The 17736-nt window shown below is 41.9% G+C and overlaps 1 protein-coding gene and 1 long non-coding RNA gene across 3 annotated transcripts in view; one reads left to right on the top strand and one right to left on the bottom strand.

Annotated features, from left to right (window-relative positions):
* Positions 1 to 17736, top strand: part of LOC142666448 (uncharacterized) — a 158125-nt gene that overhangs the window by 92616 nt on the left and 47773 nt on the right. The window contains exon 3 of one of the 2 annotated variants that reach the window (XR_012851692.1): positions 17178 to 17534. The exons of the other annotated variant lie outside the window; for it this stretch is intronic. This is a non-coding gene — a long non-coding RNA (uncharacterized LOC142666448). Of the gene's footprint in view, positions 1 to 17177; positions 17535 to 17736 lie in introns of those variants that run through there. 2 annotated transcript variants of the gene reach the window in all.
* Positions 13800 to 15578, bottom strand: HOXB2 (homeobox B2). Its single transcript, XM_075847067.1, has 2 exons — positions 15127 to 15578; positions 13800 to 14745 (listed from the first exon to the last, which is right to left on the bottom strand). Exons 1-2 carry the CDS (start codon positions 15488 to 15490, stop codon positions 14096 to 14098), a joined length of 1014 nt encoding a protein of 337 aa, XP_075703182.1. The 5' UTR covers positions 15491 to 15578; the 3' UTR covers positions 13800 to 14095.

Below are 17736 nucleotides of genomic sequence, written 5' to 3' on the forward strand. Positions count from 1 at the left end.
CCTATTATAGATACTGATCAGTCATAACATTAAAACCACTGACGGGTGATGTGAATAACATTGCATATCTTGTTACAATGGTGCTTGTCAAGGGGTAGAATAAATTAGGCAACAAGTGAACAGTCAGTTCTTGAAGTTGATATGTTAGAAGCAAGAAAAATGGGTCAGCGTAAGGATCTGAGCGACTCTGACCAGGGCCAAATTGTGATGGCTTGACACTGGTGTCAGAGCATCTCCAAAATGGCAGGTGTTCCCAGTATGTAGTGGTTATTACTTACCCAAAAAATCCTCCTGATCAAGATGGAGGTAGCGAAACATGCGTCAACGACCTCTGTCTTTCCTGCTATTTAGCCACCTGGCTGCCATGTCTAAGAGTATGTTACTTTAACCTGTATATCTCATAGTAAACTGGCAAAGGGAGAACAACCAGTAAACTGGCCACAAGGTCTTGGATGCCCAAAGGTTCATTGATGCGCGTGGGGAGCTAAGGTTAGCCCGTCTGGTGCGATCCCACAGAAGAGCTGCTGTAGCAGTAATTGCTGAAAAAGTTACTGCGGGCTATGATAGGAAGGTGTCAGAACACACAGTGGCTTGCAATTTGCTGCAACTGAGGCTGCGTACCATGCTGACCCCTGTCCATCCCCGAAAAGCCTACATTGGGCAAGTGAGCATCAGGACTGGTCCATGAAGCAATGGAAGTAGGAGGTCTGATCTCATAAATCACGTTTCTTTTTTTTACATCATGTAGCGTCACTTACCTGGGGAAGAGATGACACCAGCATGCAGTATGGGAAGAAGGCTAGCCGGCAGAGGCAGTGTGATGCCCTGAGCAATGTTCTTGTGGATAATACTTTGACAAGTACCACCTAAATATTGTTGCAGAACAAATAAACCCTTTCATAACAATAACATTTCTAATGGCAGTGCCCCCTTTCAGTAATATAGTGCGACCTGCTACACAGCAAAAATTGTTCAAGAATGGTTTTATGAACATGATGAAGAGTTCAAGGTGTTGACTTGGCCTCTAAATTTCCAGAATCTCAATAAGATCGAGCATCTGTGGGATATGCTGTAAAAACTGGTCCAATCCATGGAGGCCCTACATTGCAACTTACAGTATCTGCTGCTAACGTCTTGGTGTCAGATGCGACAGGACACCTTCAGAGGTCTTATAGAGTCCATGCCTCAGCAGGTCAGAGCTGTTTTGGAGGCACTATGGGGACCTACACAATAAAAGACAGGGGGTTTTCATGTTATGGCTGTTCAGTGTATGTATATGTTATATATTGTCCTCCAGGGTGAAAGCCCCTCTTTAGAGTGGGTCACCGCTCTGGATATTAGAGGGGGGATCCCAAGCGACCCAAATAGGGCATATGGACAGGCGTTGCACCTTTTTATATATATTTTAAAATAGTTCTGCTTGAATAACTATTAAAGAATTGTGTATTTAAGGTGCAAAGTTGTACTATGATGGGGTGATAATTGCTGTGTTTAAAAGAACCAATACAAGGGTTTATACCTGGGGAGGCAAACCTTTTTGACAGAGTATGCCCAAATTTGCAATTGTCTTTCTAGTATATTATCTGGCTCTTCATTGTACCAATAGATGTATACATTTTCTTTTAAAATGGCAAACAGTTGCATATATATGAATTATACTTCCATCATATATGTCTGAAGATTTTCTCAGTGTACAAACCGAACGCGGTGTGAACAGAGCCTTAGTCAGATGATTCGAATGTTCATTAAAAAATACGTTTGCATGGAAATGCAAGTTGGTAAGGACATGGGAATTAATGATTATAACAATATATAAATACAATATACATAACAATATATACAATACAATAAAAAATAACATACTGGCTATGTGATTAAAGTTCTTTCAAATTGAACATACAGCGTTCGCCATTGTGATAAATTTAGCAAAGTTGCTGCCTGCCTGGTCTAGTTCTATACTTTCTACCTTTTAAATGAACATTATTAATAAATCTCCCCCATCCTGTTTACATTCAGATTACTGGTTTCTTGTAATAAATCATTTAATGTATGTTCTAAAAAAAAAAATAGCACTCCGTTCTCTAGACCTTAATATTGTCTTTAGATCTTTTAATTTTAATGGCTACTGATATTTTATAGCAGTCTTCTTACTTAATAATTCCAACTAGACTTTGTTTTCAGCTGTCTCCTTGTTTTGTGTTAAGGGTATGTTCACACGGCCTATTTACGGACGTAAATCGGGCGTTTTTGCCCCGAATTACGCCCGAAAATAGCGCCTCAATAGCGCTGACAAACATCTGCCCATTGAAAGCAATGGGCAGACGTTTGTCTGTTCACACGAGGCGTAATTTACGCGCCACTGTCAAAAGACGGCGCGTAGATAGACTCCCGCGTCAAAGAAGTGACCTGTCACTTCTTTGGCCGTAATTAGAGCCGTTATTCATTGACTCCAATGAATAGCAGCGCTAATTACGCCCGTAATGGACGCGGCGTTCAAGCGCCTGCACATGCCGGTACGGCTGAAATTACGGGGATGTTTTCAGGCTGAAACATCCCCGTAATTTCAGCCGTAACGGACGCCCTCGTGTGAACATACCCTTACATCTAGTTGTGCATGGTGTATATTATACCCTGAGTCTATTACAATATTGTCCATGAGAAAAATGAATATATGTTTATTTATTAAACATATTAAAAAAATACAAAATACATTGTGCCATTAGTATATTAAACAATATATGCTGTGGTCTTTCAATGTAGAAAAACATGCAAAGTCGGGTTATATTCCCACACAAAGGATGCGCTGCAGATTATCTGCGGCAACATCTCAAAAAACGCTGGTACATCTGCCATGGAAATCTGCACTAAATAGTGTGTCTTTGCTGTACAAATCGGTCCGGAAACGCTGCGTTTTTTTCTCAGTGGTTTTACCTTCAGATTTAGTGTCAAGCATTGATTATAGCAAACTATATGTGCACCTGCGGATTTCTAGCGGGTTTTACTGCGTTTACGCTATGTAAACACAGTACAAAACTCAACTTGCATGTTTTCAAAATTTATGCTCAACGTTTACGTTTATGGGCCGAAAACGCAGCATCTCTACACAGCATAAATTGACATGCTTGAAATTGAAAGTCGCACCGCAGAGCACTTTGCGCATGACTTTTCTGCGTTTTTTCCCTGCAGCGTCTGGCTGATATTTGATAAATCTCATTTACTCTGTTCCTCCTGTAAATGCTGCAGAATTTCTGCACAGAATTCCGTTGCAGGCATCCTGCAGCGCTTACGCTACGTGGGAGCCCAGCCTTACTCTGTTAACTTCAGAGACACAATGGTTGTAACAAACTTAGGGCATGGCCAGACTTGGCGTGTTTCTGCCGCCACTGTCCGCATCAATGCCGCACATAATCTGCATTGCAGATTCTGTTGCGGCTTTGCCTAAAATGTGCAGTAAATTGATGCGGACTAGCCGTTGCGTATTGAGGTTAAAGTACTTCCCTTCTCTCTATCAGTGCAGGATAGAGAGAAGGGGCAGCCCTTTCCCTAGTAAAAGTAAAAGAATTTCATACATACCCAGCCGTTGTCTTGGTGACGCGTCCCTCTTTCGACATCCAGCCCGACCTCCCTGGATGACGCGGCAGTCCATGTGACCGCTGCAGCCTGTGATTGGCCTGTAATTGGCTGCAGCCGTCACTTGGACTGAAACGTCATCCCGGGAGGCCGGACTGGAGGAAGAAGCAGGGAGTTCTCGGTAAGTAGGAATTTCTATTTTTTTTAACACGTTGATTTATATTGTGATCGGAAGTTCACAGTCCAGGGTGCTGAAACAGTTACTGCCGATCGCTTAACTCTTTCAGCACCCTAGACAGTGACTATCTCCTGATGTCGCCTAGCAATGCTCCCGTAATTACGGGTGCACACACGTAGTCACCCGTAATTACGGGAGCCCCATTGACTTCTATGGGCCTGCCCGTGCCGTAATAACGGCCCGTGATTACGGGCGTTTTTACGTTAGTGTGCATGGGACCTCAGTCTGGCTGTAGACCTAGAAATACATAGGTCCAGCCAGAATGAAGAAAGATCATGTTCTTAAAACCAATACGCTACGCAGCACACATTACATCTGCGGATTTCATTGCGGAATTTTGAATCTCCATTGAAGTCAATGGAGAAATTCTGCAATCAGTCCGCAACAAGTCCGCTACATGTCCGCAACAGGCAGTTTATGCTGCGGACACCAAATTCCGCACTGCAGCCTATGGTCCGCAGCGGAGTTTTCCGCAACATGTGCACGAACCTAACTAAAAAGCAGTGGAAAGCAATGGAGAATATGTCCGCTGCGGATTACCGCAGCGGACTGTCTGCAGCGGAATTCCAGAGCATTTCCGCCACGTCTGGCCATGCCCTTATTGTTTTTGCATGGATAAATAAAGTGTTTTCCTACTAAATATAATAATCTTTATAAGCATCCATTTGTAAGGTTTTTCTTGGTCCTGGCTAAAAGAAATGTCATTCCTATTTAAATGGCCTGGTCTGCTCACCATCTTGCTGTTTTTGTTTTGAATTTGTAAATCTTGCCCTTCGCTTTCCTTTGCATCCCAGAATGAGTTCTCATTTTCAACATTCTATTTGTGTCCAGCTCACCTCTGATGGGTTGTCCCAGAGAATAGGCAGTGTGTCCCAGCTGTGGGAATTAATGCTGTCACTAGTAAGTGGTGTTGTCAGCACATCTGTATATCTCAGAATGGCCTGTCCATGCTCGTTGCTTTTAGCTCCTTCAGGATTCAGTGAGATGATAATTTCTAGGCCCATTTAGTGTCACTGGTTTTTTCCTTCCTCACCAGAGCCACAATACATTGATCCTCAGTGGTGTGTACAGCCTTTCAATGGCATGTTCCATGCCCATGACTATGACATCTCAGGCAGATAGTACTGTTTACCTTATATATCAAGGACTCTGCTTAGACTGGTGGATAATTCACGTAAATCTTTCTTAATGTGTAACTGCACTTTAATAAGAAAAACACTATGGTGTAATGCATGTCAAATAAATAAAAATTCTTGTTACAGACCACAGACGAACCCTGCATTCCTGCTCTATTCAATGTGACCTCACATATTTATTTCTTGCTCACATACATTCTGTAAATTAGCATATAGTCAGAGGCAGATGGAAGGGAGTGTGATTGCAGAGTCCGATTATCGTTTGTTTGCAGTTTGTAACCATGGAGACATGTTGGCCTGCATAGAGACTGTACACACATTACTATTTGCTGAGTTGCTTAATTTTTTATTTCAGATGCATTTGAATAATAAAAATAGTTTCATATGTGTACATATCCTTTGCTCAAAGAGGACCTGTCGCTAGGTCATATAATGCAAACTGTTTATCTGACCTGAATCCCGCTGTCCCCTTGATTCTAGCTACTTTTTTGTTGTTGTTCCTGAGATATGGCCCTCCGCCGTGTCAGTGCCCCATATGCTAATTGCCTGTAATTAGCCAACATGGCATGAACTACGCTGACTCACCCAAGGTGGAGCCAGATTCACATCCTTTGACAGTGTCCAGACAATTAATTCTGCACAGCTATTGTAGAAGACTTATCAGGAACACATAGCTATTCTGTCTAGGCTTCCATATTCAACATGAGAAGGTATATATGTTTCTCTTAGGGCTTATTCAGACGAATGTAAAATACGTCCGGGCAACGCGCGTGATTTTCACGCGCCTCGCATGGACCTATGTTAGTCTATTAGTCTATGGGGCCGTGCAGACAGTCAGTGATTTTTGCGCAGCGTTAGTCCGCTGCGTAAAACTCACATGTCCGTTCTTTGTGCGTATTTCGTGCATCACGCACCCATTGAAGTCAATGGGTGCGTGAAAATCATGCATGCCACACGGAGGCACCTCCATGGGACGTGCGTGATTCGCGCAACAGCAGGCAAACTATGATTGCACACAGAAAAGCACCACGTGCTTTTCTGTTTACAAACATGCAAACAGAGTGTCATAATGATGGCGGCTGAGCGAAAAGCACGCAGCCGCGCACTATATGATCATGACACACGGAGCTGTTAAGTGCCTTTTGCGCACGCAAAACGCTGCATTTTTTGTGTGCGCAAAACGCACACGCTCGTGTGAATCCGGCCTTAGGGTGTGTCAGATAGATAGATAGATAGATAGATAGATAGATAGATAGATAGATAGATAGATAGATAGATAGATAGATAGATAGATAGATAGATAGATAGATAGATAGATAGATAGATAGATATGAGATAGATAGATAGATATGAGATAGATAGATAGATAGATAGATAGATAGATAGATAGATAGATAGATAGATAGATAGATAGATAGATAGATAGATAGATAGATAGATAGATAGATAGATAGATAGATATGAGATAGATAGATATGAGATAGATAGATATGAGATAGATAGATTAGATAGATAGATAGATAGATAGATAGATAGATAGATAGATAGATAGATAGATAGATAGATAGATAGATAGATAGATAGATAGATAGATAGATAGATAGATATGCTTAAAGGGGATATCCGGGATGTGAATTTTTTTAAGTAGGGACTTGAAATTAAATTAAAAAAAACAATGCTTACCTATCCTTGCCCCCGGTAATCCAGCGCTGAGACTCTGGTGGCACTCCCGGTGGTTGCTTACGAATAGGTAAGTATTACTTTTTTGGTCTACTTATTTCATTTTCAGAACCTTCATAAACCCTTTAAGTGCAGAATAAGTTTGTTTTTCTATTTCAGATTTACATTTTTATATATATATATATATATATATATATATATATATATATATATATATATATATATATAAACATCCAATGATAGGAAGCACTCCAATGTCAAGGTAAAAAAATAGCTTGCAATGTTTCGGCTCTGTGCAATGAGCCTTTCTCAAGCATCAGATGCTTGAGAAAGGCTCATTGCACAGAGGCGAAATGTCGCACGAGGGCTATTACAGCTATTTTTTCACCTTGACATTGGAGTGCTGCCTATCATTGGATGTTTATTGGATATGGAACTGTGATCGGATTCCCAAGGCGTGCACCCATCTATACTTTTAAAGCTGGTGATGCTGGACGGTGGACTTCCTGTATATATACATATATATATATATATATATATATATTAAATTCAATATATTTAAAGGTCACTTATTTAATTTTAGGTGGATGCTATTTAAAGTCCTTTTTAACATCCTGAATTTTCTCCAAATTACACTGAAATTACACTGCTTCTCCGCAACAGAATGTGCATGTTGCGGAGGGAAAATTCTGCACCACAGCCTAAATTCCACACTGCTATTTTCCGCAACATCTGAAGTTACCTAAAAAGGTATAGAAACCAATGAAAAAAAACGGCTGCTGCAGATTTCCACTGCGGAATGTCCGCAGCGCAATTCAACAGCAATTCCGCCATGTCTGAACATACCCTTACATATATATCCAGCGATCCGGTTTTGTTTACCTCCAGCATGGTACAGAAATGCAGGAGGAAAACTAATACCAGAACTGATGTCATCTGATACATCAGTTATGACGCTGGACGTCTTTCTGCGCTGGTTAGAAAAACGCATGACACATTTTTTCTTCCGAATTTACCAGGCTATGGATGCCGGACCGGTGCACAAAGTGAAAGTGGAATTTAGCTGGCTAATGTATATTGCTCTCTGCTCTGACACAATGGAGGAGACTTAGGCTGAGTTCACACTTTGCGGATTTGTCGCAGATTTTGTTGCGGTCTTGATGCAGATCTCACGCTTTTGCATTGCAAAGTGTAAAATCTGCGCTGAAAATCATTGCCAAATCCGTGACGTCTGGACTCAGCCTAAGGCCAAGTTCAGACGTGTCGGGATTGTGGTTGAATTCTGCTGCAGACAGTCCGCAGTGGAATACTGCAGCAGTCGTTTTTACATTTGTTTCTATACATTTTTTAGGAAACGTAGTTCAGACTGAAAATAAATGTGCGGAAATTAGGCTGTGGTGCAGAATCCACATTATGTTGTGGTGAGCAGCGGAATTTCACTTTTGATTTCAGCCTTTGCAATGCAAAATCTGAAATTTGTGGCTAGTCCGCTGTTATGATATTACCAGACGTGGCGGAGTTCTGCATACACTGTCCGCATCAATTGTTGCGGCTTTGCCTAAAATGGGAATTAAATTGATGCGGACTAGCCGTTGCGTATTGAGGGGAAAGTACTTCCCTTCTCTCTATCAGTGCAGGATAGAGAGAAGGGACAGCCCTTTCCCTAATAAAAGTAAAAGAAATTCATACTTACCCGGCCGTTGTCTTGGTGACGCGTCCCTCTTTCGGCATCCAGCCCAACCTCCCTGGATGACGCGGCAGTCCATGTGACCGCTGCAGCCTGTGATTGGCTGCAGCCGTCACTTGGACTGAAACGTCATCCCGGGAGGCCAGACTGGAGGAAGAAGCAGGGAGTTCTCGCTAAGTATGAACTTCTGGTTTTTTTACAGGTTGATGTATATTGTGATCGGAAGTCACTGTCCAGGGTGCTGAAACAGTTACTGCCGATCGTTTAACTCTTTCAGCACCCTGGACAGTGACTATTTACTGACGTCGCCTAGCAACACTCCCGTAATTACGGGTGCACACACGTTGTCACCCGTAATTACGGGAACCCCATTGACTTCCTCAGTCTGGCTGTAGACCTAGAAATACATAGGTCCAGCCAGAATGAAGAAATGTCATGTTAGGGTATGTTCACACGAGGGCGTCCGTAACGGCTGAAATTACGGGGATATTTCAGCCTGAAAACATCCCCGTAATTTCAGCCGTAACGGCATGTGCAGGCGCTTGAACGCCGCGTCAATTACGGCCGTAATTAGCGCTGCTATTCATTGGAGTCAATGAATAACGGCTCCAATTACGGCCAAAGAAGTGACAGGTCACTTCTTTGACGCGGGCGTCTATTTACGCGCCGTCATTTGACAGCGGCGCGTAAATATACGCCTCGTGTGAACAGACAAACGTCTGCCCATTGCTTTCAATGGGCAGATGTTTGTCAGCGCTATTGAGGCGCTATTTTCGGGCGTAATTCGGGGCAATAACGCCCGATTTACATCCGTAAATAGGCCGTGTGAACATACCCTTAGTAAAACCAATACGCTCCACAGCACACATAACATCTGCGGACTTCATTGCGGAATTTTGACTCTCCATTGAAGTCAATGGAGAAATTCCGCAATGAGTCCGCAACAAGTCCGCTACAAGTCCGCAACAGTCAATGTATGCTGCGGACACCAAATTCCGCACTGCAAGCCTATGCTCCGCAGCGGAATTGTCCGCAACATGTAAACGAACCCAACTATAAAGCTGTGGAAGGGAATGGAGAAACGTGTACGCTGCAAATTTCCGCTGCGGACTGTCCGCAGCGGAATTCCAGAGCAATTCTGCCACGTCTGGTCATTCCCTTAGGGCATGGCCAGACGTGGCGGAATTGCTCTGGAATTCCGCTGCGGCCAGTCCGCTACGGAAATCCACAGCGGACATTTTCTGCATTGGTTTCCACACCTTTTTAGTTAGGTTTGTGCGCATGTGGCGGAAAACTCCGCTGCGGACCATAGGCTGTGGTGCGGAATTTGGTGTCCGCAGCATACACTGGATGTTGCGAACGTGTAGCGGACTTGCTGCGGACTCATTGCGGAATTTCTCCATTGACTTCAATGGAGATTCAAAATTCTGCAATGAAATCCGTGTGTGTTGCGTTGCGTATTGGTTTTAAGAAAAGGATATTTCTTCATTCTGGCTGGACCTATGTATTTCTAGGTCTATAGCCAGACTGAGATGAAATGTTTTAAAAGACAGCAGGAAGTACTCTTCACCTGAATATGCAACGGCTAATCCGCATCAATTTCCTGCACATTTTAGGCAAAGCTGCAACAGAATCTGCAATGCAGATTATGTGCGGCATTGACGCGGTCAGTGTCGGCAGAAATACGCCATGTCTGGCCGTGCCCTTATATCTCCAATGTATGAATTACCTGTCAAATATGCAAATTTGTTACGTAATTGCCCTGAATCTGCACCAACATTTGCAAAATTCTGCCACGTGTGGTTAAGGAAACTGGCCCAAATTGCCAATCATGCCTTTCACCAGCCATGATGTGGCATTTGGAAGAGAAAAGTGACTAGCTAGATGCGCCAAATTTATCATGCAGCGTGCACCACTGGGATAAATTTGCGCAGTTTCTGTCTGTCCGGTCTACTTTAAGACAGTATTAAGAAATCTCCCACACTATTCTCAAATGCTGTTTATTTATTCTGTGGTTTGTAGATTTAGTAAACTACGTTTTGTGGATATGTTAAACAACCGCTTTAAATAAAAGTCACAGATCTGAATGGCGAGAGGGTGACTACACATTTCCTTGTAACACACTAGTGCCATATCTCCAGTCTAAAATTGCATGTACAGGAGGGTGCTTCTGTATGTTCACTCTGCTGCAGAGGCAGAAAGATTTCATATCACCAAAGGGTTCATCTGGGACTGGACCCCAGCATCACTCATGGTAAGTCCCGGTGCAGTCAATAGGAGGTCACACATTAAGTCCATTGAGTAGGAGGGGAATTGATTGCTGAATGGCATCTGAGCACCCAGTAACGTTAGAAAGTCATTATGGTCTGACCAGGTTCTTGTTAAAGGTTTTTGTCGATAAATTGTCAACATTTACGTATAGGTAATCAAGGTGCATTGTGAATCGCCTCCCCCTTGTTGCACCCCATGTGTCTACACTGGAACACCCCGACCTTCGTTCTCTACTATCTTATGTAATCCTATCGAGGTAATTAATAATTTAAAGACATCATGTATCTGGCCATCTCCTGGTTGCTTACTTGCTCTAGAAACAGTATCTAGGCACTTTTGCACTGGCTAACTATACTCCGCAAACCCTACAATCACCTACATCCAATATTACACGCATCTATACCCTAAGGGCATGACCACACATGGCGGAATTCCTCCGCAACTGTCCGCATCAATGCCGCACCTAATCCGGGTTGCGGATTACGGCTGCGGATCTGCACAAAATGTGCAGAAAATTGATGCGGACTGGCCGCTGCGGACTGCAGGAAAAGTGCTTCCCTTCTCCCTATCAGTGCAGGATAGAGAGAAGGGACAGCACTTTCCCTAGTGAAAGTAAAAGAAATTCATACTTACCGCCCGTTGTCTTGATGACGCGTCCCTCCTTCGGCATCCAGCCCGACCTCCCTGGATGACGCGCCAGTCCATGTGACCGCTGCAGCCTGTGCTTGGCCTGTGATTGGCTGCAGCCGTCACTTCCACTGAAACGTCATCCTGGGAGGCCGGACTGGAGACAGAAACAGGGAGTTCTCGGTAAGTATGAACTTATATGTTTTTTTACAGATACATGTATATTGGGATCGGTAGTCACTGTCCCGGGTGCAGAAACAGTTACTGCCGATCGCGTAACTCTTTCAGCACCCTGGACAGTGACTATTTACTGACGTCTCCTAGCAACGCTCCCGTCATTACGGGAGCCCCATTGACTTCCTCAGTCTGGCTGTAGACCTAGAAATACATAGGTCCAGCCAGAATGAAGAAATGTCATGTTAAAAAACCAATACGCTCCGCACCACACATAACATGTGCATGACAGCTGCGGACTTCATTGCGGAACTTAGAATCTCCATTGAAGTCAATGGAGAAATTCCGCCATGAGTCCGCAACCAGTCCGCCACTGCTCCGCAACAGACAGAGCATGCTGCGGACACCACATTCCGCTCCGCAGCCTATGCTCCGCAGCGGAATTGTACGCATCGTGTAAACGAACACTGCGAAATTAAAGTGAAAGTCAATGGAGAAACGGCTCCGCTGCGGATTAACGCTGCGGAGTGTCCGCAGCGGAATTTAAGTGAAAATCCGCCATGTGTGAACCCGCCCTAATTCTTCATACCAATATTTCGCTTATAGCCCTTTAACCTTGGACAGCTACAGAAATATTAACTTTCTTTTGGCTAATATACTGAAATTCCACAGTAAATCTTCTTGTCTTTAACACATTTCTAATTATTTCCCCTGTTAAAATCCGATCTACAGCTATAAGCTCTGTAGAGACATATCAATCAAGGCTGATCCCAGTTATGACCCCAAGTATTCTCTAAGCCCAAACATGAAAATCAGTCTGTTGTCAGTATCTCCTCATGGAGACCCCTAACAGCCCTCATCTCCCCCACCATCATCATTGCTTCCCCCAATCCTCTACATATGATCGAAACTAATCCCCTTTGCCTTAGTTGACTATTTGTTTTGTCCCTAACAAACAAGACTCATCGTGTCACTGTGCCAGGGGCACAGACCTTATTAATATTTAGCAATACATTCTGTGTTCATCAAAATGTATATATCCCAAGTAATTATCTATCTATCTATTCATTCATCTAATATATATCTATCTATTCTCTATATTCTATCTATCTATCTATCTATCTATCTATCTATCTATCTATCTATCTATCTATCTATCTATCTATCTATCTATCTATCTATCTATCTATCTATCTATCCTCATACATTTATGTTATGAACCCTGAAGCTAATCATTAGTAGCTACCTAATATCTGTGTATTTAGTGCTATGTGCGGGCTAATCCAGTGAGTGTAATGTAACCAGCTGAGCACCTTGATTTATGCTCTATTGAGGTAAATACATCAATACAATTTATGTGGGATGTGAATAGACAGGAATGCCCCAATTCCGCTATAATATAAACATTTTACACTAGACGTGTGCATATCTGTATGATCAAATGTATCTCTAGGGGGTTATTTGAAGGCTATTAATATTTGATGCACAGATGTTGTATAGACTCAGGTTTACTGTGCATCCCAGATTGGCAAAAACTGGACCCACAAAAGGACGGTGTAACTCCCCGATCTCCAATAAATGCCACCCCACAATTCACTGCCCGCATCCTGCTATCAGCATTGTTGTATTTGGCTAGACTGCAAAATTGACTATGTATATTAAAAAAAAGGAGTGTGGTTTTATGACTTTTACCTCGGAGCTGTGTGTTGTGTGACTATGTGTGTTCTGTGGCTGCTGTTTGTGCATGTTGTGTGACCGTGTGTGTTGTTGTGTGGCTCCTATATGTGTGTGGGTGTGTGTGTGTGTGCGTGGCAGAGCTTATTGTCTGCTGGCCTCCTCTGGCAGCGCCATTTTGAGAGCCCTCTTCTCCTGGTTTCTTCTACACTGTGTCTTTATAATGCTAATTATCAAAATGTTAACATCGACTTTATAGGTAATATCCTCATAGCAGATGACGTGTAATAAAATGTTTTGTTGAAATATAATTACATTTTCATATGCAATCTTTGTTTCTAATAATTCAAAAGAACAAAACATAGAAAATCACTCTTTTTTTTAAATCCAATTTTACTCGTACTAAAAATAATTTGATGCTATGTATCCAGCAGTGCGACTATTACACGACAAAACAAACATAAATATATAAACATAATCGCTGATAGAAATGTATCGCACCTTATGTGATTAAATGTCCTCATATGAATAATACGTGTTATATGTAATAAAACTTACAATATGCTATTGAATTGGGAATAAAGTCATTTGGAAACTGGATACTTTAGTAATTAAATACATAAGGCCTCAGAATAATTTGTTTTTATTAACGTGTCAAAACTGCACACGAGATATTATAAATACATTTTTATCTATGAAAATAAAGTCAAATAAATAATTATAAAATAGCTAATAAACCTCAAATAAATATTCTATAACTTAAGCCCTGTTCCTAACAGATCTAAACAAACATCTGATTTCCTGAGACATCACTAAAGTCATTGAAAAAAACATATATTTTTTTTAATCCTGATAATTTTCGAATTGTCAATTCCAAAATAAAAAAATGGATTTGTATGCATGAATAGGAGATAAAAATTAGCAATAACCCTATTGCATTTCCGAGAAATAAATACATGAAACATATAGAAATAATATCCTCCCTTCAGGGGCGGGAACTACCGAGCAAAATATAATAATAATAATAATAATAATAACTTAAAAGTCTATATTGTGAAGATCTTTGCTGCAAAGTGTGCTAGTGAGAAAGTCGATATCTTCCTGGGAGAAGTGGACGGGACTATTGAGGGAGCCATCTGAAATGTGTAGGCAGGAGTCTGCAGAGAATAAAGTCAGCTCTGACAATAACGAATTGTCCTGGCTTTCTGAGAGCACATTGTCCATGCAACCCACCTCTACTCTCGCCTCAGTCTCACTGGTGGGTGTTGGGTACAGGGGACTCCTTGGATCGGATTCTTTGTCTGAAGGAAGCTGCTGAGTGTTGGCCAGTTTTGGGGTTTCAGACGTGTACTGTTCTGTCTCCCTCAAGGAGTCATTGCTGTCTAATCCTTGCTGATAAACTGGACTCTCGTCCTCATCATCGCAGTCTTCTAAATTGGAAAAAGTCAGATCTCCATCCTGCTGGTCTTTGTGTTGGGTCTGTCTCTTGTGCTTCATCCGACGGTTTTGAAACCAAACCTTGACCTGTCTCTCAGTGAGATCCAACAGAGCCGCAATCTCCACTCGCCGGGGTCTGCACAGATACTTATTAAAGTGAAATTCCTTTTCTAACTCCAGTAACTGGGTGTTGGTGTAGGCTGTCCTTAACCTCCTGGAGCCGCCGCTAACGTCCTGGATCCCGGGCGGTTCTGGAGAGATAATCACTGGGTTTAACCATCTAGCCACACAGCAATTCAATAGCTAACCAATGAACCTCTCTCTATGCAGCAGAACAGTGATTCTACATGCCCCTGGCAGGAAGAGGGTTAAACTCCCCTAAGCTAGTTACATTACAAATGGTATTATGACATTTGATACCATCTTCATAAATGTAAAGTGTTTACATTGTACTACATTGTCATCACCCCTAGCGCCCTATCTTTCCTGTACTGTATTAATGATTCCCCTACAACGCTCCAACATATACAAGAGCAGACTACTGCTTCTGTGTTTACAGCCCTACAGTCATCAACAACAATAAATAAGAGACACAATAAATAAATAATACCAGTCTCTCCCAAAAGACAGACCTGCTGGGGAGCCTCCTACAGAGTCGGGCGCTGACAGATGAGCTTGAGGAGATCCTTGGTTGCTTTTCTTCCCTGATTTCTTTTCTTTCATCCATGGGAACTCTGTAGCCAAATGGCCAGGCTGGTGCATAGGCTGTTGGACCAGGCCATGATCTGAGCGTTTTTGGCTCTTGGTCCTCGGCTGGCTGCCGGATCCCGGATTCAGGCTAGGGATTGTTTGTTCAAAAGGAGGAGGAATTAATGTCGAGTCCTTGATTGATGAAGTTTGAAATGTCTCCAGGACAGCAGGGAAGGACGTCAGGCACTCTGCAAGCGAAGGCTGGCTGTTTATAAACCCGATCTCCCTCTCAAATTCAAAATTCATGGCTTCCCTGGGCCAGCCTAGGGGTGGGAGAGCAAATATTAGGGTCCCAATAATCCCGAGGCCCTATTATTGTATATTGCTGATAAATCAGACGTAGGGGGACCCTGCTGTATTAAACAGGAGACTGGGCGACTTACAGCCAATTCCTGGTCACGTGACTAAAACTGACCAATAGAATACAAGGCCTGCTGAAAAAAAAAGAGTGCATTATCACTGTGAATTAATTCCTCTAAATGTGTGGGGGTTCCCAAAACTGCTGTATGTATTCTGCATTTATTATTTGGCAATATATGTATCATGGGAGCCAAGTATGGAAGTGTTTACAGAGGAACATTGAGGAAAGGCATCAGGAATGTAGCCAGCTAGCAAACAGGGAGAGGAAACATTAGTCCCCATCAGGTTTAGGATTAAACAAAAAATCAGACACCAAAGAAGAAGCTATATATTGCATTTAAATCTAAGGGAAAAGAAATAAGCAAGACAAGTGAGAAACACTTAGGAGTAAATCCTAATCAAGAGTCTGGAGATTCCTGAGTCGCTTTACAAGAGAAGGGTGATCAATCTCTAGTGTGAAGGGGCCAGTGTCAGCTAAGAATTCCTCCTTTTTTCTTTTTTTTTTTACTACGGACATTGGAAACGTCCAGAAAACCCAGAGAACACAGGCACAATTCTCATCAGGAAACTGAGGCACAAACCACAAGAAAGCTGGAAATCGCAACGAAAAAATCTCAGAGTCTGAGGCTCCGAGCAGCTTGGTGCTGGGCTGGTTTTGGTGGTAGCGTGGAAACTTTTGTTCTTGAAAAATCTGTGTGGGTGGTGGGTGTACAGCTAGAACAATCCTGGCAAACCTCAGTGAGGATGAAGTGGTCATAACAAGAGGAGCCTCGCACATTAACAGCAGAGAAAGACTCTGTTTTCTTTCTCCAACTTTGTTTAGAATCTTGTAGGACTTTTTAACAATTATTCTTAAATATTTCTCCTTTTTATATTTCAGAGCAGAGAATGTAAAGTAGAAACCAGTGTTTTCATTTCCATCATGGAGCCAGACCTACTGGGTTTACATCATAACAGGACACAGTCGAAAATACGTTGTTGTTTTTTTTTATTGGGGGGGGGTTAGGGCTTGTACACATGTCCAGAGTATTGGTTGGTGAGACTGTTCCATCTGGTGCTACATATAAACCTGAGGTAAGAATGTGGGATTTATATGTGTGTGCGTGTATATATATATATATATAATCTCAAGCTACTAGTTTATCAAATCTGTATCAGAAATGAAATGTAAGTATTGAAGATTGCAAATGCACAATATAGGCATAAAGTATATTTACATACATTTGTTAAGCATGGTATATTATATATGCATCAAGGACGATAGATAGATAGATAGATAGATAGATAGATAGATAGATAGATAGATAGATAGATAGATAGATAGATAGATAGATAGATAGATAGATAGATAGATAGATAGATAGATAGATAGATAGATATTGCATATGTAAATTTATTTAGTCACAGTTTCATACAAATAGTCAATTTCATGTAAACTATTTTATTGTGTCCTATGCTGTGTTCCTGTTTTAAATGTGTTTACTGCAGGTCTGGAAAAACTGTGAGGTTTCGTGAACACAATGCCTTTCATCTGTTCTCTTTCATCCTCAAAGAATCGCCATTTTCCTTGCAGATAAACATGGCGTCCATTCTATTGTACAGTCTGCTCTCAAGAAAGGGGTCGGTACCTTCTATTCTGGGACACACTATGAGCCGAGCTGGAGTTTTCCAATGTTTTCTATAACAGCCAAGAGAAAATAAGTGTAATTTAATGTACAGATTGCTGTGTGTCTGTAATGCTTCAGGATTACATCTGACACAGATTTAATGAGGACAGAAGCAAGAACAGGCAAGAATATCTTCTGCCAGGGTATAGATCCATTGACTGTGCAACAATAGCGATATCATTTTGAAACTTAGCACGATATTTTGTTACGTTTGATTTTTTTTTTGCATACCATTCTGTATATTAAACGTTACTTATATTGAGGATTTGTCTCAAGTCATGTTTTTTTCTACACATCTACATTGATTTGTACATTTCAAGTGTGAAGGTTTTTACCTCCTAGAACCTATATTTACACCCTCCTTCGTCTGTTACTATTAACCCCTATGCTTCTCCTCTCCTTACAGCTGTAATCTTATCTCAATATTTGAGATGCTCATTCTCGCTTTCACTCCTTCATACTATG

This window comes from Rhinoderma darwinii, chromosome 13 (assembly GCF_050947455.1).
Source record: "Rhinoderma darwinii isolate aRhiDar2 chromosome 13, aRhiDar2.hap1, whole genome shotgun sequence".
NCBI lineage: Eukaryota > Metazoa > Chordata > Amphibia > Anura > Rhinodermatidae > Rhinoderma > Rhinoderma darwinii.

What these genes read in the sequence shown, in the direction of transcription:
- HOXB2 (XM_075847067.1), bottom strand. Translation starts at nt 15,490, where the DNA reads ATGAATTTTGAATTTGAGAGGGAGATCGGGTTTATAAACAGCCAGCCT. An exon ending in TGTAGGAGGCTCCCCAGCAG is followed by an intron (nt 14,746 to 15,126) that starts GTCTGTCTTTTG and finishes TTATCTCTCCAG; the next exon opens with AACCGCCCGGGATCCAGGAC.